Genomic DNA, 25119 nt, shown 5'->3' with positions numbered 1-25119 from the left:
GAAGGATAAGATAAGATCATAGCACCTACCAGAAATTCGTTCAAAAAAGGGCCTACATGCTACAGCATGAAGTGTTGTTAGAGGAGGCACTGTCACAGAAACAAATAGTCAGTGCAACGCCATAGCCACGCAAAATCGATGCTTTCACATTCACCTAGTTCGTAGATGTATTTGCCGGCCTCCACACTCTCGTCCAGAAATGCATGCCCGTAAGACATCCAGACCCATAGACCTGGAGCACCACCTTCCTTGGCTCTTGCGGATTGAATCTTTCCTCGCCCAGAACCCTACCATCGGCAGACTTCACGGTAACGCAGGCCATTCATGGTTGAATATCAGCGCGGTTAAAGGCTAGAATATTCGTCTAACTCCTTTTACTCCTTTTTAGGGCCCCCAACTAGGTAGCAAATTTTTGGGTTCCGTCTTAGAACACCAAGGGATGCCCGAGCACACCACCACTTCATCCGGAGGAGGATCGCCGGCGGTAATCATCTCTCTATATTCATCAAGTCATCGCCGTTTGCTTGGCATTGGCAGTACGTCGAGGTGTTTGGGTCAAACGGGCAGACATGGCGATTTGCTGCTGGGACCAAGGCGGGATTTGCCGTGCGGCGAATTCGAAGCAAGCTAGGCGAAGCTGCGCACCACATCCTTTGCATTGCGGCGTTCAAGGAGAACGAAGAGCCCGTGGAGTTTGGCCCCGACGCGGAGCTCGTCGTCTATGGCGATAACTGGAAACTAAAACTTGTCCAAGGTCAGTTACCGCTCCTTCCTTGACAAAACTAACAAGCTCGAATAGATCCAGGGCACAAGGAGATAGATGCCGCTCAAGACACTAAAAGCGCACTCGATGACAATCCTGTCCCGCAACATGCCAAAGTAAGTCCAAACTTCTTCTTCGTTTTCCCTTTGGCTTCTTAACTTGCGCACTTAAGCTGCTACCAACAGATGCACGACTTGATTGCCGAGTTTTATCCCGGAGGCAAAGTTCCCCGAGGCTCCAGGCCAGAATTCTCAAGTGAGTACATTGGCAAGGTCTTGACAGCTCTTGCTTTGGGCTTGCTGCTTGCAGCGGCTCTAATATACTTGCTAGAAATTCTACCACTGCTAGACTGGCAACATTTTAGTAGCGCTAAGTAGTGAAACTCTCTCCCTAGTCACTCATGAACACGTAAATAAGTTGTGGAGGTGAGCTGTTGAGGATTTGGCTTGTGGTGCTTACACCGTTGTTTGCAGCAGCCGAGAAGCGCAAGCGATCGAGGAACTGGAACATTCACGAGGTGCTGCTGCTGGTGCAAGCCAAAAAGGACGAGTGGGAGAGGACCGAGAGCAGCAAGAGCAGCAAGTTCGAGAGCGCGGTGGACAAATGGGTCAAGGTGGTGGAGTTTCTGCGGGAAAATGGGATCATGGACCGGGACCTGGACCAGTGCAGGGGGAAGTGGGACAATCTGCTGTCCGACTTCAAGACGATCAAAGAATGGCACCGCAGCGTCAAGGCAACTCCCTACACATGCCTCACCAAGGAGCAGAAGAAGCAAAACAAGCTGCCCGCCCTGTTTGACACCCGGCTGATTGATCTACTCGAGAGCTTCTATGGCACCCGGTCCAAGTTGATGGTGGCGGAGGATCATCACCAACGACAAAGACAAAGCTACACCGCCACCAACACCAACAGCAACAACATGAGCGCGGTTGAGACAGCTCTGGCCATTGCTGCTTGTGCGACGACTCCGCCATCAGCCACAGCTACTACAGGGCTTGGAGTGCCCCACAAGAAGATCAAATCTAGCACCAGCAGCAGCAAAGACAACAGCAACAACCACATCAGCGTCTCTGGCAGCTGATACATCGGTCTATTCCGGCAGGTATAAACAAACACACGGCAAGATGTTCCACCACCCTGAGAAAGGTGGCGATGGATCACCAAACAACACTAAAAGCTAAACAGGTTCGTTCTTTCGTCATCACCAGAATCACTAACCGTCTTCTACGCTCGCTCTATAGCTTAGATTACAATAACAAGATTGGACGAGTGTATTCCAATCACGAGAGAGACAGGAGAGCTGCCCCAACCACGGCAATAATCGGCACGATCGACAGTAGCTGTGCTCCTGCTGCGGCCGCCGATGACTGGTTGAAATTGGCGTTGCTAGCCTTGGTTCCCAGAACTAGAACGAACCAGGCGTCTTCGTTGGCGATTCCAATGGAGGAAAACTCGGACGAGTTGATGAACCTCTGGTACTCTTGCGAGCGCGTGAAGTTTTGGAAGGCCGTGCCGGCAGCGTCAGAGGAGGCGGGGATGCAGTCGACGAGGACCTGGCCTCCGGTGGTGTTGGCGAGGTCGAGGCGGCAGTCAGCGAGCATGGAGGGGTAGTCGGGGAAATCGGGCGTGAGGCCCGGGGATGTCTGTGCCTCGGTTACGTTGTCGCATGGCGTGTGCTGGAAGTGGTCAGCCAACTTGTCCGCCAGACACGAAGCTCCCGGGTTGGGCGACAGGAGAGGCGCCCCCAAGTTGCTCCGGTACATGTTGATGTCGTTGAGAAGCTGGCTCTCCACCGCATCTGCGCATTACGCGATCATCCATATCATCCAGGAGGCATGAGACCAAAACACCCAAGTTTGAGCTCTTCTAGCGGTAGAAAGAGGGCGTATTGCAAGAAGTAGCGAGCAGATCTAGAGCTTGACAGGAAGAACTTACCGTCCGAGCGAACTCTCAGCAGCGCCAACGAAGAAGCGAGCAGCAGCAGGGGAAGCGCCAATGCAGGTGATGCAAGCGCCATGAATGGATCTCTCCGCGCGCGACGGACGTCCACCACCGACAAGACTACACTATATCGTAGGTAGCCGCGACACAGGAGAGGTGTTCGATTCCTGTTAGAAAAATTACAACATCCACGGTGGCGACGGTGGTGGCGCAGTGGTGGCGGCCGGGTGGTGGTGGTGGTGGTGGTAACTTGGAAGAAGTAAAAAAGTATACTACTAGGTAGCTCTAGCTACATTGGGTGGCCGGCCTTTGAGCTCCACAGAAGGGGAGGCTTGGTGGGCAGCTATGGAGACAATTGTTAGCAAAGCTTGCAGAAATGAGGGTGGCGGAGGGCGACCAGGTGAGGAAGGGAAACGGGAGTGCCCCCACCAGCAAATTCCCATCCAGGAAGAGCCGCCGCAGTGGCTGGATGCCCACCGCCGACTCCACCGCCTTGATCGCGTACTGGAGCGGGATGGTACCGCCCAGCATGTTGCCAGTGAGCGATAGCGACGACAGGCGCGGCAGCTCCGCCAGAAATGGCGGCAGCGGCCCGCGCAGCCTGTTGTGGCTGGCATCCAGCGCCACCATCTTGCTGCCCAGCACCACCAGCGGCATCGCCGCCAGGCCGGGCGTCTGGATCCACTGGAACGCGTTGCCCGCCACATTCACCTGCTGGAGCGAGGGATGGAGGAAGATGGAGTCGGGGAGGGCGCCCCACAGCCCGTTGCGGCTCACGTCCAGCACCTCGAGGGCCGCCATGTCGCCCAAGTTGGAGGGCAGCTGTCCCGACAGGCGGTTGTCGCGGAGGGAGAGGCGGACGAGCGATGGCGGCAAGCGGCCCGGGAACGACCCTGTGATCCTGTTGCTGCTGGCGTCGAGGTACAAGAGGCTGGACATGGCGGGCATGGCGATGGGGAGCTCGCCCGACAGGAGATTGGAGTAGAGGTCGAGACGGCGCAGGGACGAGAGGCGGGAAAGCGAGGCCGGGATGGTGCCGGACAGCGCATTGCGCGCCAGGCCCAGGTGCTCGAGGGAGCGTAGCTCGCCCAGTGACTCCGGGATGCCACCCGAGAAGGCGTTGCCGCTCACGTCCAGGCGGCGGAGGCGTGCCAGCTTCCCCAGCGACGCCGGCAGCGCCCCGGATAGAGCATTCCCGGACACGTCCAGCGCCTGCAATGCAGAGAGGTTGCCGACGAAGGGCGAGAGGAAGCCGCGGTAGCCATAGCCGTCGAGCACGATGCTCGTCACTCGCCTTGGAGGCCGGGTCGAGGCGCCCTCCTCTTGCAGTTCCTCGTCGCAGCGGATGCCGCAGACGAAGGATGTGGATGAGGTAGCGTCGCAGGGATCGTGCGAGAAGTCCCAGCTGCCCAGGCACGACGAGGAATGCAGCGTGGATGGGTCGATGGACGACTTGATCTGCTGCAGCGCTTGGATGTCCACTGCGGCTGTCTTGGCGGCGCACGACGTGGCGATGCTGAGCAACATCACCGATTCTAGAACTAAGCCCAGTGCCACCATCTTCCTCTCGCGACTCTTGTTCTTCGTCCCGGCCAGCATTCCTGTGTTCTAGTTCCTTTGCCAAGCTCGCCGCTAGCCCTACTCACCCGTGAGTTGTGGCGTCCGGTCCGCCCAGTAGCAAATGCAGATGCTTTGCTCGCTAGTGCTTGTTGCTAGACAACTACCGGACAAGGAGAAAGAGAAATGAATGGGAGAAGTGATTGGATCAACACGCATCACCGTGTTTGTAGACAGACATAGCTGGCTGTCACTCACTCACAGATCAAAATCTTATCTGACTACCAGTTTGAGGCAGCCAGCCACAGCCAGCCAGCCAGCCACAAGTCACAGGGAAGTCCGAGAGATAAAAATGCTCGTAAAATGCGAGCGAGTGCTGCTGGCCGCCTCGCTCAGATAAATCGCCATCAACACCTCATCACCTCACGGGCCACTGCTCCATTGCATTCAAGAGTCTTTGCGGTACATTCGTCGTCCATGGCCAGTGGCGCTGCATCATCTGAGAAGATGGAGGGAGCGACGAGAAAGCGGAGGACGAATAAAATCCCTGCATGCTGCTTTGCTATCACTGTGTGCCTGTATGCTGGCCGCTGCCTGGCTGGCGCGTCGCCAAAGGTTCATGTCACCACAAAGTCGCAGCGAGCCGTGGAGAATAGCAAGAGAGGATTGCGCGGCTGCCTGCGCAAGTACAAAGAGGGCTTATGAATCGTCTGACGCAGGGATCAGATCATTCTTTTCTTTTCTCTTCCCCTGCGCGCCGACTTGCAATGCTGCTGCTGCGATTATCCTGGCCGGACAAACGACTTTTGCTGGCTGGCTGGCTCTGCAATAACTTGTCTTGTCCAAGCACACAAGCGTTTGGTGTCATTTTCACGCTTGACCTGGATGGCGGTGGCTGGCTGCCCTGCGAGACAATATTACGCACGAGCAGAGATTTCTGTGGGGAGTATTCCTAAAGGACAGGGAAAGGAGATAGCTACCTTTGTTTGTCATCTAAATCTTTATCGCTTCTCTTTAGGCGATGTTCCTCCCCCGCATTAGAGACTCAATGCTGGCGATGTCGCCAGGGGAATCCACACCGTGTGCATCGTGATCCACCTTGATCACCTGCAGGAAGGAAACAGAAGCGCCGCTAGAGACAAGAACAGGAAGCAAACGAACCTTGATTTTATAGCCATTCTCAATGACTTTGAGCTGCTCCAAATCCTCTTCCAGCTGAAGAGCGGTTGGCGCAATCAGGGGATACATGGACAAAAAGTGTGCGTCATAGCACTGCCATGCAAGACAGACAGAAATTCAGATCGCGGAAGTACAGCATCACCGAGAGAGCTACCTGGATGCCAAGGTGTAGTAAGTAAGGAAACTTGTCGTTGGCCACTCCTTTCCTGTGAAACAGAGAAGACGAAAAGGTCAGGACGACGTACAGGATCCTTGCTTCTCTTCCATACTTGTTGAAAGGTAGCAAACCTCGGGAGAAATATATGGCATAGCCTTGCTTGTCCACAATGCACTTGACCCTGTTCGTGTCCGAGGCATCCTGAGGCTTTAACGACGTGACTGCGGTGCTACACATGGCATCCGGCGAAGCCTGCTGAATGCCATGAATTCAAAGCAAAGCATCTCTTTTGCGTCTACCTTTAACGCCATCACCACCCCGTCGATGATATCCGGATCGATAAGCGGCTCATCGCCTTGGATGTTGACGACGATGTCGAACTTGCGCTTGAGCTTCTTGACAGCCTCGTTGCAGCGCTCGGTTCCTAAGGTTTCACTGCTCAATCGCCTCAAACCCAAAAGAGAGACCTCGGCCTACCGTTGGGACACTTCTCCGACGTCATGACAACCTCCGCGCCAAATTCCTCGCAGCATTGTCGAATCCTTTCGTCGTCGGTGGCCACAACTATGGACACGAGAGGAGAAGTAAATTGCATTGCAAGCATTGTTTCTCTTCTGCCTACCTAGAGCGTCGAGAGTCTTCGCGAGCCTGGCTTGTTCCCAGGTCCTCTATCACCTCACGCATCATGAGATCAAATCCATCTAACTAAAGGCTCTCACCTGGATCATGGGCTTGCCAAGTATGAGAGCCAAGGGCTTGCCTTGGAAGCGCGAGGAAGCATAGCGCGCGGGAATGATCCCAACGACGCGCGACCGGCTCCGCCACCACATTCCTCGCCGCCACGCCATAGCTGCCGCCGCCACCCCTCCCAATACCAGCAAACCCCGCACCATCCAAGATCTGCCACTGTCGCCGCTGCCTTCCATCGCGGCTCGCCCACGAATCACACGACATTGCCCATCTCTCACTCCACTTGAGCTAGATCGCGATCCAGTCAGCGCGCCCAAATTAGGCGTCCGAGCTGGCGTCCAGCGTGGCAGGGCGGGCCAGCAGAAAGGAGAGAGAAGAGAGAAAGAAAGCAAAAATGTGTGTATGTGTGTGTGACACGGACGATCAAGTGCCGTGAGAGGGTGGTCTTGAAGTAGGCGGAGCTTCTTTTCTTTTATTCCTCTTTCTTCTTTCTTCTTGATAGGTCACCGCCCAGCAACAGTGCTGTGTGCTCCTCTCGCGCGACCCCTAATCGTTGGATTCTTGCTGCTACATCCATCCGGGGAGCGATCCAGGCGCGGCAATGGCAAGACCTATACTTTCTTTCTTTTTTCTTTTCTTAGCGGATCGCTGATGTGCTCGCATTTGGATTGATCGATCGCCAGAAGGTCGAGCCGGATGCTTGCGCCAAGTCCATCGCCAGAGTCTGGAAGCCGAGAACGGTCTTGGTCACTGTTTCCTTCGTCATGATCACACTCTTTCTCTGTAGTTTGCTCGTCAGCGACCAATACACCAACGTAAGCAAAGCTCTGATCGTCGACCAAATCGCGTTTTTGCTTATCTTTTTGGCTACAGATCAATGGCATTTGGGATGGCTCCACGCTCATGTTTGTCTCCAGCTCGATCGCATGCCGAGTACGTATCAAATATTTTCCTTTATTCTCAGCCCGCTGGAGCGTGCCTTACCTTACAGAGCAAGAGATGTCCGCGAGGGAGCGAGGCGCTACCACGCGGAATTGTAGAGGCAGCGTCGGACATGGAACTAAAACCACTGTGGAGATCGTCCAAGAAAAAGGTAGCAAGCTATTGCTTTATGAAACACTGTACCTTTCTTTTTTGTGACTGCCTAGGCCTTGCAAAAAAGCTTGTTAGCAATCGCAGCTGGAATCCAGCAGAAACGAGGCGTGGATCAAATCGTTCGAAAAGTACGTTCCTTGGCTTCTTATGCTCAAAGCGAACCATACCTTTTATTTTGGAATTCTAGTTTCCGGTGACGAACTTCACGATAATGCTGTTCCATTACGACGGTGTCGTAGATCGTTGGAGCGATCTTCCCTGGTTCGGCAGTGCCATCCATATTGTGGCCATCAACCAGACAAAGTGGTTCGTTTGCAATTGTCGCTCACAGTCACTCTTTCTTGTTTTGAATATGTTTTTGTGTGCTGCTTGGCTCAGGTGGTTTGCCAAACGGTTCATGCATCCAGATGTTGTTTCGGCGTACGAGTTTATTTTTGTGTGGGATGAAGACCTTGGAGTGGATCACTTCCGAGCAGACAGGTTTCTCGCTAGATTATTATTTGCTTTTGGATTTCAAGACAAGTGATGAGTTTGTTTGCTTCCAGATACCTCGAAATCGTGAGGAAAGAAGGGCTGCAGATATCGCAACCGGCCTTGGATCCATCCCTTTCGTCCGAAGTCCATCATCGAATCACTATCCGGAACAAGAAGACGAGGGTCCACCGGTGAGTATTTGGACAGGAACTTGGTGTGTGGAAAACTCACGCCTTCTCACTTGTTTCCAGGAGGATCTACATGAATCGAGGAAGAGAGTATTGTGGCAACAACAGTACACAACCTCCATGTACAGGGTACTGTCGTTGTAAGAGAGCTGCTGGTATAAACTTTCTTTATTCGTCCGCTGTTTATGTAGGTGGGTGGAGATGATGGCTCCCGTGTTTAGTCGTTCTGCATGGCGATGTGCCTGGCATCTCATTCAGGTACCTCAGCTGGCCATTTAATTTCGTGGGGGACCAGAGAGTAATTTTGATTCCGAAAATGTTGTGCTCCTCTAGAACGACCTCGTTCATGGATGGGGCATGGATATGAAGCTCGGCTACTGTGCGGAGGTCTGTCGCAGTAAATGTGGTTGTTTGTGATTCTCAAGAGCGTTTTCCAGGGCGATCCAACTAGGAATGTTGGCGTTGTCGACACTCAGTATCTCATACACCGCGGCATTCCATCGCTCGGTGGTGGAGTCATCCCCATAAACAAGGTCAGAATCTGGTATTAAAGTCTGTCTAACCTCACCTGGTTCATGCAGAACTCCGCCGACGACCATACTCCTCCGGTAAGTCGCCCGCCCGCTCCCTTTTAGAATCGCCGCTGCTTTTGTGGCTGACCGTGGTACTTCGTCGTGCAGCCGGCTGCTGGGTCGGGAGTTGACGCAAGAAAGGAGGTGAGTCTGTGCAGCAGTGCAAGAAAAATCTTGTCTTGCCTACCTTTCCGCCACTTACTCGGGGCGTTTGCTTGTTTCAGATAAGAAGGCGTGCCCAGGCTGAAATGAGGCTGTTCAAGAAGAGGTGGACGGCAGCTGTGAAGGACGACAAATGCTGGATCGATCCATACGACCGGCGGTCACGGAGGCAATAGCAATGATCCTAGTGCGCCATGCTCACCAAGGAAAGAAAGGTAAATACAAATGCTTTTTGGGAGGGAGCTTGTCTCACGGACCGAATCGACGAGTGTCGTAGTCCGTCCGGCCTCACGCGCCGGGGGCTGCCTGTGCTTGCTCAGTCTCCTCCGTCCGTCCGGTACTTATCGGTCGAGCCATACGGCGTCCTGACGGTACCACCACCTCTGTCATAACACCAGGTCGCGTGCAATACGCTTTGATCGTTTTTGGTGGTTTGTTTGTACGCGTAGCTTATGTATAGCTCACTTGCTTGGATCTTGCAGCCATCGATCTCTCTCGATCCATTCATCCATCCATCCACTCATCCATGCATCCATCTCGATCGATCCATTTCCACTTTCAAGTTTAAAGAATAAGTTAGCTAGCCTAGCTAGCTAGCCAGTGGCCAACACACCACGCTTGAGTTCTTGCGGGTCATCATATCATTCCTTCTCGGCTACTTGGTTGCGGTACAGTTTCTAAGAGCTCCCTCCATCCATCCATGATCCATCCTTGGCACTGGCCTCAAGGGCCAGAATATTCTATGTACCTTGCTGGGTTCTAGAAAAAAATTTATAAAGTGAAGTCGCTCGCAGACACTAGCTCACAGACACTAGGAACACTAGTAAATGCGGTCAAACAATCGGAGAGAGAGAAGACAGACGAAGGTGGACTAAATTAATTTAAAGCTTGGCTTATAAGATGATATCTTGCTCTTGTTTGTGTCGTTGTTTGTAGTGGATCATGGATAATTACTAGGCGAGAGGACCCCGTGATGAGATAAATCGATGGTTTGTTTGTTTGTATGGTGTGATGCCTGCCATGCAGTGCCATGCATACAATTATACACTCTTTTCTCCACTCTTTGGTTGGAATGTAAAGAGGAGCTGTAATAGAGGTGCACTTTACATAGAGGAGCAGCTGTTGCTGTTGCAGCAGTTGTTGCAGGGCGGATTGCTTGTTTGTTTTCTTACCCGTGATTTATGAAAGCATAGCAACAACAAACCACACCGCACAGCACACATACAGACACCGACACCGCCAACACAGCATCAGCAGTGCTCAGCAGCCCAGCAACAGCAGCAGCAGCAGCAGCAGCAGAAAGCAAGTCCCCAGCAAGTCTCCCCAAAAACTTATAAAGGGCAGCTGCTCTCAGTGGAATGACACACACATACACATAGACTCTCGCTTCAATTCAAATGCTTTTGCTTCCAACGAGTGATGATAGAAACGGGACGGGCAGTGATTCAGGAAGAGGGGTCCACAAACAAGCACTTCCTCCATGGCTACTAGTATACATATATATATACATATATATATATGGTGTCACTCCATCATCATCATTTCAAATCAAATCAGCAAAGAAGCAAAAGTGCTGCTGCTGCCCTGCTTGCTGCTGCTGCTGCCTCCTGAATCGTGCAGATCACTCACTTACTCACAGGCTTACTCACCCAGCATTTAAGAAAATGTTCAGCACAAGTTGAGAGGAGGGGAGACCCTGTGATCCTTTCTTCGCCCTTTCTGGAATGGAATGGACCACTAGCTGCTGGAATCCATGCTCTGTATCTTGTATATACCATGCCATGGCATGTCAAGCCCCTCATTAAATAGGCCACCAACTTTTTATAACAGCAAAAGAGCGAAGTTCCATTCATGAATGCCATGATTGATCAGTGTTGTGATTTTGCGCTTGTTTTGCTCTTTGACAAATGTAAATGTAAATGCAAATGCAAAGCTGGTGGTGGGGTGGCTTTGGCTTGGCAGAAGCTCACGGGGCGCCCGGGACCCACGAGAGGAACGTTGTACGCGCGCCCACGGACGGACTAAAAGCCCAACTCCTTTCTCTTACTACTACAACTACATGTAATTCTTCCACAAGTTTCTTCTTTTACAACAAAAAATCAAAGAGCTCGACGCGTTACATACTCTGTATACCATCTCCAGGAGTTGACTCTACAGACCTTGCCTTGGGTCTTTAATCTTTGACTGGCCTCACACACCAAGCTAGCCAAGGGTTGTTTTTGCGGTTTGAGTACGTTATGTTGCAACTAAACGAGCTCGACATGAAGCCAGAACAATAATGCCAAACTGTATAGAAAATGTGGGGAGTGATTTCCATGCTAACGGTATTTTTTGGTGGGGCGGCGAGTTGGAATCGAGCTCCGGACACCCATGGTATGGAGCTTGCTTGCCATGGCTTTATCATGGCGACCAATTATGGTTTTGACGCAGCTAAGTAACCTTGTTTAAATGTCTGTGGTACTACTACCAGTGTTTCTCTCTCCCGTGAGTCAGGAGGAGGGATCATTTCGTCTGCTTGCTTTCTTTTCCTTTTTTTTTCTCTCTCTCTCATGGCAATGCTTGAAGCGAGCAACTCGGCTGTCCGATGAATGTACACATGGCGCGGTAAAAAAGCTTGGTTTATGTTTTCTTTCTTTTTCCTTTTTATCTTTGACACACGGGAACAAAAGAAGCATCTTTTGGATTTGTGCTCCGACGAAACAACGAGGAGTGGTCATTGTTGTTGTTGCATCAGCAGCAGCCCATGGCCAGCAGCAGGCTGTCTTCATCCTCAAATCACTTCTTTTCCTCTTCGCCTCTCATCTCCAGCTCTAATCTCTCTTGAAATCATCCTCCCCATCTCTCTCTCTTTCTCTCGAAGCAGCTGCTTCATCCATCTCTTTCTCGCTCTCTATCTTCCTCTCGACCGCTGTTGCTGCTACGGCTGCTGCATTGCTACTAGGTCGGTAACTTCTCCTTGATCACGCTTCCCATGAATCTCTTGATGATGATGATCGATCAATATGTTCATTAGCTTAGGTAGAAGCAAAAGGTTCTTCCTTTTACCCCGGCCACAGTTTCCTGTTGTAGTTTTCCTTCCTTTTCCTCCAAGTATAAGAATGTGTCAAGAGGATCAACGCGCTAGAAGAGAAGAGAGGGAGAGCTCTAGAGGGCTCGAGGAAGAGAGAGGGAGATTTCTTTAGAAAGCCGGGCACTAACTGATTCATGAATGGGGTTTTTATGGAGCAGGCATCCAGTGCGGTGTTGGAGCAGCAGCAGCGGCGACGGAGGAATCGTGGTGTTTCAGCAGCAGCAGCCGCCAATCCGGATCCGAGAGGGTGGTGGTGATGAACCAAGCAGATCTCCAACGTCGTGGTGGCGGCTGCAAGAACAAGAGGCAGGGCTCGTCACCGGGTAAATGCGGTAGCGGCAGCTGAATATAATAGCGGTGCGGAATTCTACACACAACCACACACAGATGCGCTATATATGCTGCTTCCAGTCCGAGGGAGGAGTAAGCGCTCCTAACTAGCTTCGCCACGGGCCGCGCGGCCACAACAACGCTCGCTCTTTCTCTCTCGAGCAGTGTTCATGCTCCTGGGTGGCTCGCGGATACTAGCATCGATGCAGCCCGACAGTTTCAAGGCCGAGTCTGGAGGTGACGCTCTTGCATTTGCAGCAGCGCCGCCAGGTCAGGAACCACAGCCTCCTCCTCCACCTCTCCACGACAAGCTGGTGGGAAGGCTCGCAAGCACTCCCACAAACGGGATGCCAGGAGGAGAAGGAGACGATGGCAAGCAGCAAATCGGCAGCTTGGTGATGGTGCCGCCTGGGAAGAGCAGCGGCGGCGCCGGCGGCGCCAAATCCAAGACGGTACACTACCGCGAGTGTCTCAAGAACCACGCGGCCAGCATCGGCGGCCATTCGCTGGACGGGTGCGGCGAATTCATGCCCTGCGGCGAGGAAGGCACCATGGAGGCTCTCAAGTGCGCCGCTTGCGACTGCCACCGCAACTTCCACAAGCGCGAGGTGGAAGGCGAGCCCCTCGTCTGCGACATTTGCCACATGAACAGGAGAGAACGCAACCGCAAGGCCGCCGCCATCGCTGCTGGTGTTCTCCAGCAGCAGCAGCAGCAGCAACAGCAGCAGCAGCAAGGTGGTGGCCACACTCCAAGCGCACTACAGACCACTTGCAATACTGCTGCTGCTACTGCTTCCGCCTTGCCGCTTGCAGCATCCTCGGCGGCGTCGCTGGGGCCACGAACAGGCAACGCCCCCATGAGCCTGTTGGCGCTGAGCAGCCGGGGCGAGGGCGATCACCACGACATGTCGCCACTGAGTATGAAGAAGCGGTTCCGGACCAAGTTCAGCATGGACCAGAAGGAGAAGATGTACATGTTTGCGGAGAAGGTGGGGTGGAGGATCCAGAAGCATGACGAGGCGGCGGTGCAGCACTTTTGTGCCGAGGTCGGGGTCAAGCGGCACGTCCTCAAGGTGTGGATGCACAACAACAAGCATACGTTTGGAAAGAGGTCGTCTCTCGGCAGTCCCTCCTCCTCATCTATTGGTGGTGCCAACGTTCCACCCGGTCCAGGTAGCGGTGCTGCTGGTGGCGCTGCTGCTCCGCCTCCTCCGCCGCCTCATGATATGCAGCACCACCACCACCACCACCATCTTCTCTCCGATCCAGCTTCGGTGCTCAATCCTTCTCCTCTACACCAACATCAGCAGCAGCCCTGATGATATATTTCATCCGAACCATACGCGTTTTAAAACACGACGCTCGGGACAACCCACACACTAAAAACCTTACTGATTATGTTTTCAATTTGTCAGCAGAGCAGCAGCCTGAGCAGCGTTGCATGCATGACGACCGATTTACATTCTTGTCTATCTCCCTGGTCTTCCTCTCTCAATTTCCACCGTTTCTCTAATCTACCAGCTGCAAAGCCCGAATTCTTTTGTCTATTTGAATTCGATTCGACATTCCGGTCTCCCGTTGTTTGCAAGTCAATCAATAATGTATCCAGGGGCGCCTTTTGAAACTTGTACCAGCCTTTGTGTTCTTCTTTTTCCCAGCAAGCTAACGGTATGAAAGTTTGAAAACTGGCCTCTTATAATAGTAGCGTGCATGCAAACGGAGGGGTGAAGTTTTTAATCTATACATGGTCTCGCTTTTGGCCACCATGATTCTAGAAGGAAGCTCAGATTACACATCGGACAAGAGCACGTAAGGCGGTGCCTGAGGCTGAATGATAAACAGGCAGTCGGTTTGAACACGCCCCATAAGAAGGAAATTCTAGACCAAAGACACCTTGAACACCTAATTGCTCAGCGGCAAAGGCTTCTGATATTCAGCAAGGATGCAATCTTTCAATGACCATGTTGTGGCAAATCTTCATTCTGTAGCATGTCACTTCAATCGCTATTCTGCCTTCGCCAACAAATCCGGTCTTCGATCTGATAATCGATGATTATTTTCCAAACAAACAGAGCGTCGCCCTGAAGAACTCTTTTCAGCTGATTCGTAAAAGCAAGGCTGAACAAGAATCATGTACCAAGCTATCAACCGTAATATTTTCAAAATGGACTTCTCAATCTACTAGATGATCTACTATGTGCCAGTGTTCATCCTTGAAATCCTGGATTCCAGGTTGCTTCAAAGCAGCTGGAGGAAGAGGTTCTTCCTTTCCATGGCTGCCTTTTATTCCTCTATGCGATGTCTGGAACCCAGTGGCATCTTTTCCCTGAATATTCGATTGTAACTTGGTCAGACACCTTAGACCTCACCATGGTTTCTCTAGGCTGCAGCAGCATACACATCGGACAAGAGCACGTAAGCCGGTGCTTGTGTGGGATCAAGCTTCATGATAAACTCGGCGGTTGACTCGGCTCGTTCGACCTCCTGGTAGCGCTTGCACGCGGCCAAGAGCGACACCAGGTTGATTCCTTGGGGTTGAAACGGCATTGCCTTGAGCAGTTCCTCGGCCTCAAGAAGCCGCCCTTTCCTCGCCAAAAGATCCATCAAGCAAGTGAAGTGCTCGACTCCCGGGTTAATCATGAACTCGTCCATAAGAAGAAAATGCTCCGCGGCCGCAGCTTCCTCCTGCTGATGGCAGCCATGGCAAAAGCCAGCCAGGATGGAGACGAAGGTCACCTTGTCTGGAGCAACGCCCTCGACAACTAAAGCCTGGAACAGCTCCACTGCCTCCCCGACACGCCCGTGCCGAGTATAAGCTCCGATCATTGCATTCCACAAGACGGTGTCGCCGCTACTACGAATTTCCTCAAACACCTGTCTTGCTCTCTCTGGACTGCCGCACTTGCCGTATAAGTTGACGAGGCAAGTCCCCAGAACCAAATTCGTGTGAAGATCGAGCGCATCACCACTCTCGACAATCCGAGCATGGATCATTTGGCCGCGAGCTAGAGCTGCGGTGCTAGCACAAGCCTCAAGAGCGCTGGAAAAGGTGATGACATCGGGTGCTACTCCCTCCAAGTCCATGAGGGAAATCAGGTCCAGAGCCTGCTCCTCGTGCCCGCTGCTCCTGGCGAGTCCACACACCATAGTGTTCCACGAAGTCAAGTTCCTCTGGTTCTCCATCTTCTCTAGCTGCGTCCTTGCGTCTTCCAAGCTCCCGCAGCTGACGTACATGTTTATAAGGCAGTTTCCCACTGCAGTGTCCCTTTCAAGCGCGCTCTCGCTAACCTGTTCGTGAAGTCTCCTCCCTTGCGACAGAACGAAGCTGCTGCCCGAGTTAGCACAGGCATCCAATGCCACCACAAACGCTACCTTGTTCGGCTTGATCCCGTTGAGTTGCATCTCCTTAAAGAGCTTCAGACCTTGAGTTTCTTCCTTGTTACGTGCATAAGCTCCCGCCATTCCTGTCCAAGTGAGCACGTCCTTGTACGTTTTCATGTCGAAGAGTTTTCTGGCTTGCTCCAAACTCCCACATTTCCCGTACATGCTGATTCTCGCGTTCCCAATCTCGTGGTCCGTCTCGTATCCTGCGTCAATAACACAACCATGGACAGTTTTCGCTTGAGAAGAATCTCCAGTGTTGCTGCATGCATCGAGAGCGCTGAGAAAGGTTACCTTGTTGGGCTTAATGCCTTCGAGGTGCATGCGTCGGAACAAGCCCAGAGCTCGACCAAATTTGTGGTTTTGAACGTATGCAGCAACCATTGACGTGCAGCCTAGCTCGTCCTTTGCGTAAGATTCATAAGCCTCCCTTGCTGCTTCCACGTCTCCACACCTTCCATGCATCACAACTATAGCCGATCTCAAAACCGAATTGCTGGTGGTAACTCCACAACACTCTCGAATCAGCGAACAGATAACCGCAGCTGGCCTAGAATCACCTATGCACCCGCAAGCGTGAGCGACAGAGATGAATGTGACTAGACTTGGTAGACTGCCGTCAAGCAGCATACATCGAAATAAAAAGAGAGCTTGCCTAGGCTGGGAGTTGTGAGCAAGAGCCGAGATGATCGAGTTGTAGGAAACAGTGTCTGGAGCTTGTATAATGCAGAACATATCGTGCAGCTCGTCGAGCATTCCACACTTCCCATACATGCTCAGGAGAGTGTTCTGCAAAGTCAAATCAGTGTCCAAACCAGTTTGTGTCAAGAGCTCGTGACAGAGCTTACCTCGCCGCAAGTCTCTAGCACAGGCACATGCGTTTATGACGCTCACAAAGCTGATCTTGTCGAGCCTGACGCCTTCCAAGCTCATCTTCTGGAACAGCCTCAGAGCTTCCACGCTATACCCGTTTCGAGCATACGCTCCCATCAAAGCCGTGCAAGAGACAAGGTCTCCAGCAGCTTCCATGGCGTCAAAAACCTCCCGAGCGTCGTCCACACTACCACATTCTCCATACGCATGGATGAGGCTGCGAAGTATCCTCTCCTCGCCCCCAAAACCAGCCACTGCTGCCAGCCTTTCCAGTTCTCGAGCCTGTTTGATGTCCCTGCAAGCCGTCAACACGCTCGAGATTGTCACCGCGTTGAATCTCACTCCCTCGTTTTGCATTCTGCACAGGAGCTCAAATGCCCGCTGGTAATGGCCATTCCGGGCAAATGCTGCAATCAAGATGGTCCAAGAGAAAACGTTTGGCTCTTGAATGTGGCCGAACGTTTCAAGCGCGAGATCGAAGTTACCATGCTTACCATACATCTGGACCAGGAGATTCCCCAGGAAACGGCTTCCACCATGGCCGCTGGAACGAATGCTGGCATGGATGCTTCTACCTTCGTCTAACCCGTGACAACTTCTCAGCCGAGACGCATACCAATCCTTTGAGCCTGTGGTTGGACTTGAAATGCGAAGACGATCTTCTTCGAGATCTGCAGTGACCAGTAGTCCACTTGGAGCATGGCAGAACATCAAAGTTATAATCACCTAGTGAAGCTTAGCTAGTATATCATCAACGACGCTCATCTTGGCTCTCTGGGCCAGCGATATTTTCTCTCTTCTCGGAGCGCTCGTCTTCACAAGCTTCACCGGCTCGTCATTCTTGGTCACTTCTACGAGCGGGGTTCGTTTCAAGCTTGCAAAACTTCGCGTTGCTGGGGGACGAACCACCACAACGAAAGCGCCAGTGTCGTTCTTGAACGACACCACACGGATTTGATCTTCCAGATCTTGGCCGACAGGTCCCTCACACAAAATGAAAGTAAAACCCCGCTTCAGACGAGGAACTCTTGGAGTGACCTGGGCTCGTAGCTCCGAAAGCTTGGCTCTCTTTCCAATACTGATGATGGCGATAAGCTCTCCATTTAATTCCCACTTCACGATCACTTCCACCACTTCTTGACCAGCCTACGATACCAAAAATCACCTTCAAAGTTGGCAGAGATACAAATACGACTTACACTCTGCTGATTCTCTGGCACGCGGAATGCTTTGCTTTCCTTGATGTCTTGCAGCTCTTGCTCTAGAAAGCTCAATTTCTTCTCCAGAATCTAAACACAAATTAGTTTGTCAAGAGTTACACCACTATGAGGAAAAAGCTTACATTTTCTCGCTTTGCTGCCTCGTCCAGTTCCATTGCCTGAAAGTCCAGCTCCTTTGCTTGGAGGTCAACCTTTTGCTCAAGAGCCTAAGCTTGTAGCAACGCCACACCCAGTCAGCAACCAAAGAAACCAAAGAAGACATTACCTGATTTGCTCCTTTTAACAGCTCTACTTCTTGTCGCATTTTTTGGATCTCAGCAACTACACGATTAACCTGTCACAGTAAAAACGTCAGGAGTGGATAAAAGATGTAATATACAACATGAGAAGACATACCACCGGCTTGTTCTGGATGTTGCGTGCACGATTGGCATACTTCAACGTGTTCAGAGTTTCCTCCGCATTTGAAGCGGCCGGACTAATGCAAGCTGAACATCGAGTAAGGAGAACGAAAAAGTGAGGTTCCACTCACTCACCTATCATGGTAGTGTGGCTGTTCCCACCCAGTGAATCCTGCATCCAAAAACAATCGATCACCACAACGTCATGCTTCTCAAATCTTACCTGTAGGAGGCGTGTAAGTTTGCTATCCCTGTACGGGACATGGCCTCGTTTCTTGTCAGCTCCTAAAGCACTGATCACGTTGCCAAGCGCCAAAAGGCCACGGTTTATATGTACACCTGCATCACATCAAACTTGATTTGTGTTATGCGAAGAAAGAACGTTTACCTTCACTGAAACGATCCCCGTCAGCTCTTGTTTTCTTTACTCGCTCGGAGCCGGCAAGATCGACCAGGTGGAACTTCGCACGGAGAATATCGACTGTAGCTCGTGACGCATCACCACTCAGTTTTGGACGCTGCTCGACGTTTAAGGTGAAAATCGCATGGGATCGGCTGCGCATGCACAGCGTGAGGTGTTATAAGAAACATTCTACGGCCAACGAGACCTTGAATGCAAATTCATGCTTGTGCTGCCTGTCGCTCGACACCGCGAGCCTTTGTCCAAGCAAGCAGTCATTTCCTGCGAGCTTTTCACGTCCACTTCGGTGACGCCAGTGAGAAAAACACCTGCACTCCCAGTCTCTCGAATCTTTATATGAGACTCAGAAGAGCTTGAAGAGAGGAGGTCTCTCACGTTCTCCTTGAAAATCTGTTCTTTGAGAAGCTGAAGAATGTTGGAAAGAGAAAACAGCAATCCCCTCACCTCGATAAAAGAAACCCGGACTTGAAAGTCCGCCTTGTGCTTCAAAGCGTCGATCTTCTGGAAGAGCGTGTCCATGACTCGAGGGATAACGCCCTCCTTGCTGCCGTATCCTGTCCCCATTGTATATGTCTTTCCAGATCCAGTCTAGAGAAAAACACAAAGAAAAACGAGCTCACAAAAGAAGAAGAAAGGAGCACTCACCTGACCATAGGCAAAGACGGTGGCGTTGTAACCTTGGAACAATCCCTCCACGAGCGGTAGAACGCATTGATCAAAGATAAACGGCGGCGCAGTTCCACCGCCTCCATAGACTCGATCAAACGTGAAACGATGCTCCCCAGTAAGGACCTGATCAAACAAAGAAAGACATCGATCGAAACTTCCTAAACAAGATTTTACCTGCGGCTCTCCAGGAACAACAGACACGCAATCGTTTCCTTGCGATCGCTCCTCTCCGATCAAGGGCCGGATGTGCACAAGCACAGTCACAGCCTGCATTTGCGCCCAGGACTCTTTTCCCCGCGGCAAAGATTTTCAACCCGGCCGCGACCCCGTCATGGCATTGACCAGTAGTAAAGCAAATAAATCACTTTGCAACATAGCTGTTCACCCTAAACACAGGTCTAATGCTGCTGCTTCAATACTGTCAGAAGTGGGAATGTGGTAAAAGAAGCATTACTAAAGAAAATGCCTGAAAATGTTTCGGCACTCAAACGAAGTACATCCAGGTTGCAAAGGTGTTGAGCTGTGGGTGAAGGAGAAAGGAACCTTGTCCAGGAGCAGGAACCATTGTTCATCGCTTGTCGTATTGTTCACAGATGCTTGAGGCATGGAAACGATATTTTTGCTCGACTGGATCACAATCTCCAGCAGAGTTTTGTGTTATATTGACAGGATCCACGGTTAAACTTGCTTTTTCAGGTTCATCCAGGGAGCCAGTAACGCTTGGTCGATATGTCTCTGAATTCCACTTCAGGGATGAGGAAGTTAGAGGATGAAAGCCAGAGATGATGTTTAGCTATGTTGGAAACAACAAACTGCGAAATTGCATAGTGAAGGCAGTGGCGGTAATGAAAAGTGAATGCTCTCACGAAGGAGAGCTTGCATTTTCTATTGTAGCTAAGGAGCCAGATTGGCATTCGTAATCAAAAAGGACAGACAATGCATGGGCTTACTCCCGTCGTTTCATTTTCAGCCTCGTTTCTCCTTCAAGTCTTCGCTCTGGAATTTGTCGTGGCAATTGTTCATCTACTTGTTCCCAGAGCTTGCAAAGAGCAGTTCGCTACTACCTTGTCGCGGAAAAATTGAACAAACGCTATAGTGCACATTCTTGCTGGAAGTGTGCTTTTTGCTTGGTTATAATAAAGGCAGTGGTCTACTCCCCAAGAACCCTAAAAAAAATGAATGCGTGGATCCCCGGTTGCGCGGCGCTTCTGGATCGCGGGCTGCCTGAAGCGTCGATTGCCAGAGCACAGCAGCACTGGTAATGTGAATAGCCTAGGCATCGCATTGGCGGCGCTGGAAGCGGCTGGCGATTCCAGAGACGTGGATTTGGGGAGTAAGATCCACGCCGATGGGAGCCAGTGTGAGGCATGGAGCAGCAGCATTTACTTCTCCGGCATTCTCGTCAAGATGTATGTTCGGTGTGGAAGCTTGGCTGCTGCGAGCGATGCCTTCCACAGCATGAGACTGGCACACGGTTCCGCCAATGTGATGGTCGCCTGGAATGTTTTGATGCTGGGCTACGTGGAGAATGGGGAAGAAGAGAAAGCTCTCCAGCTCTTCGATTTCATGCGATCACAAGGTGCTACTCCAGATGCGAGGACGTTGCTGGCAGCGGTCAAGGCCATCACTTTGCGAGCAGCAAAGGAAACTGGAGACAGTCTAGGCATCAAACTCCGGGGATTGGACGATGCCATGACTCTCCACTCTAGCGCCAAAGGAACTTGTGAGTTGGATGTTTTCGTGGCGAGCTCACTCATGGATTTGTATGGCAGGTGTGGAAGCATGGCGGACGCTCGCAGGGTGTTCGACCGGATGAAGAACCACGACTTGGTGTCGTGGACAGCTTTGATCCTGGGCCATGTCGACAATGGAGACGGCGAGCTTGCTCTGGAGCTTTTCTCGTGCATGCAAGCGCAAGGCTCGTGTGTTCCGGACGCTCGAGCGTTCGTGGCAGCGCTCCAGGCTTGTGGCAGCATTGCTGGGGAAGAGGAAGGCACTGTCAGCTTTCTGGACTCTCTCAACGATAGGAAGGTCGTAAAATGGAAGTCCTTGCAGCTGGGAATGGCCATCCACTCGCAGATGGCAAGCCAGGGACTAGACACCGATCCTTACGTGACAAGCAGCTTGATCGACATGTACTCAAAGTGTGGAAGTGTCACCGAGGCCAGGAAGGTGTTTGACAGAATGAATTGCCCGACTGTGGTGTCTTGGAACGTCATGATATTGGGATACGTAGAAGATGCCCAGGAAGAGGTTGCCTTGGAGCTCTTTGAGGCCATGCAACACAGGGGATATACACCAGATGCAAGAACTTTTGTTGCTGCTTTCAAGGCATGCTCGAGCTTAGCAGCTACTGAAAAGGGAGCGCTAGTCGATGGCAGGATGGTCAAGTCAGGGTGCTTGCAGAGAGCCAGTTCAGTCCACAGGAAAGCTGCAAGCCGCGGCTGTGATCGGGAGGCTTTCGTGGCGAACTCTCTGCTGGATACTTATTGCAAGTGTGGGAGCGTCGAGGACGCGGTGAGGGTGTTCGAGAAGATGAAACGCCGGGATGCTATCTCTTGGACAGTGCTCCTTCTGGGATATGTCGAGAGCGGGAAAGCGGAGGCGGCTCTAGACCTCCTGGCTGAATCGGAGAACCATATTACGCCAGATCCTCCAATGTTTGTTGCGGCTCTGAAAGCCTGCTCGAGCCTGGCAGCCGGATCCAAACTTTCCAAGCTGGAAGTTCTCGAGAGAAGCATGGCTATTCATACTCGGGCTCGAAGATTTGGCTGTGACGGTGACACATTTGTTGCAAACGCTCTGGTGGATCTGTATGCAAAGTGTGGAAGCATTCTGGACAGCCGTATGGTCTTCGACAGCATGCCAAGACACAGTATGGTGTCGTGGAACTCTCTAGTTCAAGCTTATGCCGAAAACGGGGAGGAAAAACTGGCCTTGGAGGTGTTTGCTGCCGCTGGAACACCAGACCATGTAACATACACGGCAGCTCTCAAAGCCTGCGCGAGCCTTTCATCCGGAGAAGAAGCGACGCAGATTGAGGACGGGACGAGTGTGAAGCTGAGGTCGCTGGAGAAAGGGATGGAACTGCATTGCGGAGCTTCCAGGCGTGGATACGAGGTGGCAAACAGCGTTCTGGATATGTACGCAAAGTGTGGGAGCCTTGTGGACGCTCGCAGGGTGTTTGACACAATGCCGTGCTCCAGCATCGTGTCTTGGAACTCGCTGCTACTGGGCTACGCTGGCAACGGGGAGAGCGAGGTGGCTCTCGGACTGTTTGCACACTTGCAGCATCATCACCGGGAGGTGTGTGACGCACGGACTTATGCCGCTGCTCTCAAGGCGTGCAGTGCTTGCAGCGCGGCCACCTTAGCCAAGTCCATCCATGCCGTGCTGTGCAGAGATGGTCTGCTCGACATCGGTGACGCGGTGCTCGTCTCTTGCATGGTGGACGCCTATGCAAAGTCCGGGCTTGCGTTGGACGCGCAGCAAGTTTTCGACAGCACACAGCAGTCGTTCTGTGTCATCACTTGGAACGCACTCATGACAGGCTACTGTGCTCGAGGAGAGAGCGATCGAGTTCTTGGTGCTCTCCAGAGTATGAAAGACGAAGGCTTGAAACCCGACGCTATCACTCTCGTCTCCATCCTCTCGGCGTGCAGCCACACGGGACTGGTTGAGATGGCCAAGTCACACTTCGAGGCGCTGGTACGCGGTGCCGGCGGTGAAAGCACAGTGGAGCCCGTTGCTGAGCACTACCACTGCATGATCGACACGCTGGGACGAGCCAACCGTCTGGAGGAGGCAATGGTGCTGGTGGAAAGCATGCCTTTCACCGCCAGTGGAGTGACATGGTCGACGCTGCTGGCCGCCTGTTGCAAGTGGAACAATGTGGCGGTGGGAAAGGCCGTGTTTGATCGCTTCGTGGAGTCGGACTTTGGCTCCAGGGACTCGGCTGGTTACATGCTCATGGTCAAGCTCTATGGCAGCTCAGGCTTGTGGAAGGAGCAATCATTCGTTTTGCAAACCATGGCAGCCAAGTTTGGTGTTTTCTCTTCGGGCATTTCGAACAAAGACCGTCGATGCGGGTCATAAGATTCACCGGGCAAGACCCGATCCTTTCACGTTTCATATAATGAGCACAAGAGTTTCAATGAGCTCCACCAAGATTGATCAAACTCAAACAAGCAAGCAGGGAGGAGGTGTGGCATTGTAGGCCCTTCCATAGACGTGACTACACTGGGCAGTGCAGGGCGAGCCATCCCTCGTTTGAATCAGCCGGATATTGCTCATGACGATCTCTGTGCAAGGATGGTTACAGTTGAGCTTGACCCCCACCGGGGTGGCAGAGCTCCCGCTGATGTTTTCATACACCACGTCTCGCACCTCCACGCCGCTTCCATGATCCTCTCCCTGCGACCAAAAGAGGAAGATAAAAAAAAAAATCGGCCAGACTTTCTAAAGTCGAGTACTCACGCATCCCTGTGGAGATGATTCCATGTCGCAGTAGAACTGGTCAATGATTATAGGGTTCTTGACGTTGTCCATCTGCACATTTCGAAAGCTAATGCCTGTAGCGAGGCCAACGCCACCCTGCATGGAGGCTACGTAAATGTCCAGGTAATTGAGCTATGCTATACACTTGCCGGCCATGTCTTAATCCGGAGGCCATTGGTTGTATTGGCGAGGAGGGCCCCGTCCAGTGAGATGTTGGACACAAATGCCGCGCTCTTGTAATTTCCCAAGCTTCCGATGCTTCAATCACATCACAATTGAAATCTTGCGCAAAATCATCGATCGAAATTGTACCTGATTCCATGTCCGGCTCCACACGTAATGTCACGCATGGAGACGTGAGATGTGTTGGCTCCAATGGAGATGCAATCGTCCCCTGGATATAATTCGTACCATCAAGCAAAGCAAACAAAGTGAGAAAGGGAAAGAAAGAAAGAAAGAAAGAAAAGCTTGCTGGCATGCCTGTGTCTATGGTGATGGTGCCAAGGTTGACGAACTTGGAGCCCTGGACGTGAACGCCATCGGTGTTAGGGCTCTTTCTTGCGGCAGACACGATCAAATTGGTGGCGGTCACGTTGCTGCTGTGAAAGATACTGAAATGGATCTGTTGGCTGTTGACAAGGGTCAAGCCGTCGACAAGGACCCTTTCCGAGTCGTGAAGGACGAGCGACTGTTTGTACACACGTACATAGCACCCAAGTTATAAATTGGATCATGGAAGAGAGGTTATTATACGGTACCGTAGGAGCTCTGTGACAGGGCTGCCGCGCGTGGCCACATTTAAATTTTCCGCGAGTTCGCCGTGCAAATGCGATCGATCAAGTTGCAAGAACTTGTCAAGATGGCGAGTGATGAATGGAAAGTAGAAGTTGTGATGTAACTTACTTGGGTCGAGTCGAATTTGCATGATTTGGGCCACCATTGTTTTCCTCTCCCGTCCAAAACGCCCCCGCCCTGGATCGTCAGTCCCGAAACTTTCCGAATCACAATCCAATCGCGAGTTGTCTCGTCGCTCGTGAGAAATCTAGTGCTTGCGACCAGGTTTCCAGCCACCTATAGACATGTAACTCGAGCAAAGTTGGAATTGCTAGCGACTGAGATTGACAAGGATTTACTTGGAGGGTGATAAGTGATTTGCAAGGACCTTTGAGCTGCACCGGCGAGATCACAAAAGTTCTGCCGCCGGGGACAAGAACCATGGACGCATAGCTGCTGGATCCATACCGCCTGCTCGCTCCACCACCGCTACAAGCAGCATTCCATGCATCTAGCAGAGCCTGTCAGTTGCAAAACTCCCAAAAATATAAGTTCGTGGCGCGTCACATTCTATGAAAGAGAGAACCTTTGTGTCGTCTGTTTGTCCATCTCCACGGGCTCCATAGCTCACGACGCTAGACACAATCGTCTCTACAGTGGTGCAGTGAGCGTGGTGGATTGACAGTACTAGCACGATCATGAGGG

General features: G+C 51.9%; 12 protein-coding genes across 15 annotated transcripts; 6 read left to right on the top strand and 6 right to left on the bottom strand.

The window, feature by feature from the left end:
• The first annotated feature begins 396 nt into the window (after positions 1 to 396).
• LOC9658316 lies at positions 397 to 1964 on the top strand. 3 transcript variants are annotated; one of them, XM_024685955.1, is made up of 5 exons: positions 397 to 484; positions 538 to 754; positions 800 to 879; positions 949 to 1188; positions 1240 to 1964. In XM_024685955.1, the coding sequence occupies exons 1-4, from the start codon at positions 440 to 442 to the stop codon at positions 1138 to 1140; spliced, it is 534 nt and encodes a 177-aa protein (XP_024541723.1). In that variant the 5' UTR covers positions 397 to 439; the 3' UTR covers positions 1141 to 1188; positions 1240 to 1964. The 3 variants fall into 3 exon arrangements, with proteins under 3 accessions (XP_024541723.1, XP_024541724.1, XP_024541725.1); XM_024685956.1 differs by lacking the exon at positions 1240 to 1964 and having other exon boundaries at positions 806 to 879; XM_024685957.1 differs by lacking the exon at positions 1240 to 1964 and having other exon boundaries at positions 936 to 1188.
• On the top strand, positions 1164 to 1844 carry LOC112350267 (trihelix transcription factor ASR3-like). The gene is made up of 2 exons (XM_024686160.1): positions 1164 to 1171; positions 1202 to 1844. Exons 1-2 carry the CDS (start codon positions 1164 to 1166, stop codon positions 1842 to 1844), a joined length of 651 nt encoding a protein of 216 aa, XP_024541928.1.
• On the bottom strand, positions 1935 to 2861 carry LOC9658315 (uncharacterized GPI-anchored protein At3g06035). The gene is made up of 2 exons (XM_002981073.2): positions 2699 to 2861; positions 1935 to 2561 (listed from the first exon to the last, which is right to left on the bottom strand). Exons 1-2 carry the CDS (start codon positions 2778 to 2780, stop codon positions 2044 to 2046), a joined length of 600 nt encoding a protein of 199 aa, XP_002981119.2. The 5' UTR covers positions 2781 to 2861; the 3' UTR covers positions 1935 to 2043.
• Positions 2862 to 2989: 128 nt separating this feature from the next.
• Positions 2990 to 4303, bottom strand: LOC9658314 (LRR receptor-like serine/threonine-protein kinase FLS2). The gene has a single exon (XM_002981072.2). It carries the CDS (start codon positions 4301 to 4303, stop codon positions 2990 to 2992), a length of 1314 nt encoding a protein of 437 aa, XP_002981118.2.
• A 141-nt stretch (positions 4304 to 4444) lies between these two features.
• On the bottom strand, positions 4445 to 6667 carry LOC9647211 (3-deoxy-manno-octulosonate cytidylyltransferase, mitochondrial). 2 transcript variants are annotated; one of them, XM_024685952.1, is made up of 9 exons: positions 6317 to 6666; positions 6220 to 6265; positions 6075 to 6161; positions 5897 to 6021; positions 5710 to 5849; positions 5595 to 5646; positions 5423 to 5533; positions 5242 to 5368; positions 4445 to 5165 (listed from the first exon to the last, which is right to left on the bottom strand). In XM_024685952.1, exons 1-8 carry the CDS (start codon positions 6521 to 6523, stop codon positions 5276 to 5278), a joined length of 861 nt encoding a protein of 286 aa, XP_024541720.1. In that variant the 5' UTR covers positions 6524 to 6666; the 3' UTR covers positions 4445 to 5165; positions 5242 to 5275. The 2 variants fall into 2 exon arrangements, with proteins under 2 accessions (XP_024541720.1, XP_024541721.1); XM_024685953.1 differs by having other exon boundaries at positions 4445 to 5368; positions 6317 to 6667.
• A 32-nt stretch (positions 6668 to 6699) lies between these two features.
• Positions 6700 to 9561, top strand: LOC9647210. The gene is made up of 15 exons (XM_002981217.2): positions 6700 to 6891; positions 6971 to 7102; positions 7161 to 7220; positions 7279 to 7380; positions 7436 to 7510; positions 7570 to 7688; positions 7761 to 7862; positions 7928 to 8047; positions 8108 to 8173; positions 8236 to 8302; positions 8378 to 8431; positions 8482 to 8577; positions 8626 to 8652; positions 8725 to 8760; positions 8841 to 9561. The coding sequence occupies exons 1-15, from the start codon at positions 6889 to 6891 to the stop codon at positions 8952 to 8954; spliced, it is 1173 nt and encodes a 390-aa protein (XP_002981263.2). The 5' UTR covers positions 6700 to 6888; the 3' UTR covers positions 8955 to 9561.
• A 1819-nt stretch (positions 9562 to 11380) lies between these two features.
• LOC112350187 lies at positions 11381 to 12361 on the top strand. Its single transcript, XM_024685958.1, has 2 exons — positions 11381 to 11719; positions 12007 to 12361. The coding sequence occupies exons 1-2, from the start codon at positions 11400 to 11402 to the stop codon at positions 12173 to 12175; spliced, it is 489 nt and encodes a 162-aa protein (XP_024541726.1). The 5' UTR covers positions 11381 to 11399; the 3' UTR covers positions 12176 to 12361.
• Positions 12362 to 12381: 20 nt separating this feature from the next.
• Positions 12382 to 13723, top strand: LOC112350266 (zinc-finger homeodomain protein 1-like). The gene has a single exon (XM_024686159.1). It carries the CDS (start codon positions 12382 to 12384, stop codon positions 13495 to 13497), a length of 1116 nt encoding a protein of 371 aa, XP_024541927.1. The 3' UTR covers positions 13498 to 13723.
• Positions 13724 to 14557: 834 nt separating this feature from the next.
• On the bottom strand, positions 14558 to 17143 carry LOC9658312 (pentatricopeptide repeat-containing protein At3g09040, mitochondrial). The gene has a single exon (XM_002981070.2). It carries the CDS (start codon positions 17141 to 17143, stop codon positions 14558 to 14560), a length of 2586 nt encoding a protein of 861 aa, XP_002981116.2.
• Positions 17144 to 17158: 15 nt separating this feature from the next.
• LOC9658311 (kinesin-like protein KIN-4A) lies at positions 17159 to 19416 on the bottom strand. The gene is made up of 11 exons (XM_002981069.2): positions 19318 to 19416; positions 19120 to 19266; positions 18919 to 19062; positions 18662 to 18864; positions 18442 to 18608; positions 18277 to 18392; positions 18189 to 18225; positions 18049 to 18140; positions 17918 to 17986; positions 17632 to 17721; positions 17159 to 17578 (listed from the first exon to the last, which is right to left on the bottom strand). Exons 1-11 carry the CDS (start codon positions 19414 to 19416, stop codon positions 17159 to 17161), a joined length of 1584 nt encoding a protein of 527 aa, XP_002981115.2.
• A 906-nt stretch (positions 19417 to 20322) lies between these two features.
• Positions 20323 to 23238, top strand: LOC112350265 (pentatricopeptide repeat-containing protein At4g39530-like). The gene has a single exon (XM_024686158.1). The coding sequence runs from the start codon at positions 20323 to 20325 to the stop codon at positions 23236 to 23238; it is 2916 nt and encodes a 971-aa protein (XP_024541926.1).
• A 161-nt stretch (positions 23239 to 23399) lies between these two features.
• LOC9658310 (polygalacturonase) lies at positions 23400 to 25038 on the bottom strand. Its single transcript, XM_024686157.1, has 7 exons — positions 25001 to 25038; positions 24816 to 24903; positions 24544 to 24711; positions 24121 to 24358; positions 23953 to 24034; positions 23786 to 23898; positions 23400 to 23747 (listed from the first exon to the last, which is right to left on the bottom strand). The coding sequence occupies exons 1-7, from the start codon at positions 25036 to 25038 to the stop codon at positions 23602 to 23604; spliced, it is 873 nt and encodes a 290-aa protein (XP_024541925.1). The 3' UTR covers positions 23400 to 23601.
• Positions 25039 to 25119: the final 81 nt, after the last annotated feature.

This window comes from Selaginella moellendorffii, unplaced genomic scaffold (assembly GCF_000143415.4).
Source record: "Selaginella moellendorffii unplaced genomic scaffold, v1.0 SELMOscaffold_47, whole genome shotgun sequence".
Lineage (NCBI taxonomy): Eukaryota > Viridiplantae > Streptophyta > Lycopodiopsida > Selaginellales > Selaginellaceae > Selaginella > Selaginella moellendorffii.
Note: the sequence above shows the minus strand (reverse complement) of the source record. Positions and strands in the feature narration are given on the sequence as shown.

Coding starts and splice junctions, on each gene's coding strand:
- LOC9658316 (XM_024685955.1), top strand. CDS start 440: ATGCCCGAGCACACCACCACTTCATCCGGAGGAGGATCGCCGGCG. Junction 755..799: donor GAAACTAAAACTTGTCCAAG/GTCAGTTACCGC, acceptor AAGCTCGAATAG/ATCCAGGGCACAAGGAGATA. Junction 880..948: donor CTGTCCCGCAACATGCCAAA/GTAAGTCCAAAC, acceptor TGCTACCAACAG/ATGCACGACTTGATTGCCGA.
- LOC9658315 (XM_002981073.2), bottom strand. CDS start 2,780: ATGGCGCTTGCATCACCTGCATTGGCGCTTCCCCTGCTGCTGCTCGCT. Junction 2,562..2,698: donor GCTGAGAGTTCGCTCGGACG/GTAAGTTCTTCC, acceptor CGTAATGCGCAG/ATGCGGTGGAGAGCCAGCTT.
- LOC9658314 (XM_002981072.2), bottom strand. CDS start 4,303: ATGCTGGCCGGGACGAAGAACAAGAGTCGCGAGAGGAAGATGGTGGCA.
- LOC9647211 (XM_024685953.1), bottom strand. CDS start 6,523: ATGGAAGGCAGCGGCGACAGTGGCAGATCTTGGATGGTGCGGGGTTTG. Junction 6,266..6,316: donor TTGGCAAGCCCATGATCCAG/GTGAGAGCCTTT, acceptor GTGAGGTGATAG/AGGACCTGGGAACAAGCCAG. Junction 5,369..5,422: donor AGAATGGCTATAAAATCAAG/GTTCGTTTGCTT, acceptor TCCTTCCTGCAG/GTGATCAAGGTGGATCACGA.
- LOC9647210 (XM_002981217.2), top strand. Junction 7,221..7,278: donor CCAGCTCGATCGCATGCCGA/GTACGTATCAAA, acceptor CTTACCTTACAG/AGCAAGAGATGTCCGCGAGG. Junction 8,578..8,625: donor GAGTCATCCCCATAAACAAG/GTCAGAATCTGG, acceptor TGGTTCATGCAG/AACTCCGCCGACGACCATAC.
- LOC112350187 (XM_024685958.1), top strand. CDS start 11,400: ATGTTTTCTTTCTTTTTCCTTTTTATCTTTGACACACGGGAACAAAAG. Junction 11,720..12,006: donor GGCTGCTGCATTGCTACTAG/GTCGGTAACTTC, acceptor TTTATGGAGCAG/GCATCCAGTGCGGTGTTGGA.
- LOC112350266 (XM_024686159.1), top strand. CDS start 12,382: ATGCAGCCCGACAGTTTCAAGGCCGAGTCTGGAGGTGACGCTCTTGCA.
- LOC9658312 (XM_002981070.2), bottom strand. CDS start 17,143: ATGTTCTGCCATGCTCCAAGTGGACTACTGGTCACTGCAGATCTCGAA.
- LOC9658311 (XM_002981069.2), bottom strand. CDS start 19,416: ATGCAGGCTGTGACTGTGCTTGTGCACATCCGGCCCTTGATCGGAGAG. Junction 19,063..19,119: donor CCGTCTTTGCCTATGGTCAG/GTGAGTGCTCCT, acceptor GTTTTTCTCTAG/ACTGGATCTGGAAAGACATA. Junction 18,141..18,188: donor CAGCCACACTACCATGATAG/GTGAGTGAGTGG, acceptor CTCGATGTTCAG/CTTGCATTAGTCCGGCCGCT.
- LOC112350265 (XM_024686158.1), top strand. CDS start 20,323: ATGCGTGGATCCCCGGTTGCGCGGCGCTTCTGGATCGCGGGCTGCCTG.
- LOC9658310 (XM_024686157.1), bottom strand. CDS start 25,038: ATGGAGCCCGTGGAGATGGACAAACAGACGACACAAAG. Junction 24,904..25,000: donor GACAAACAGACGACACAAAG/GTTCTCTCTTTC, acceptor TGCTGCTTGTAG/CGGTGGTGGAGCGAGCAGGC. Junction 23,899..23,952: donor GGAGCCGGACATGGAATCAG/GTACAATTTCGA, acceptor ATGTGATTGAAG/CATCGGAAGCTTGGGAAATT.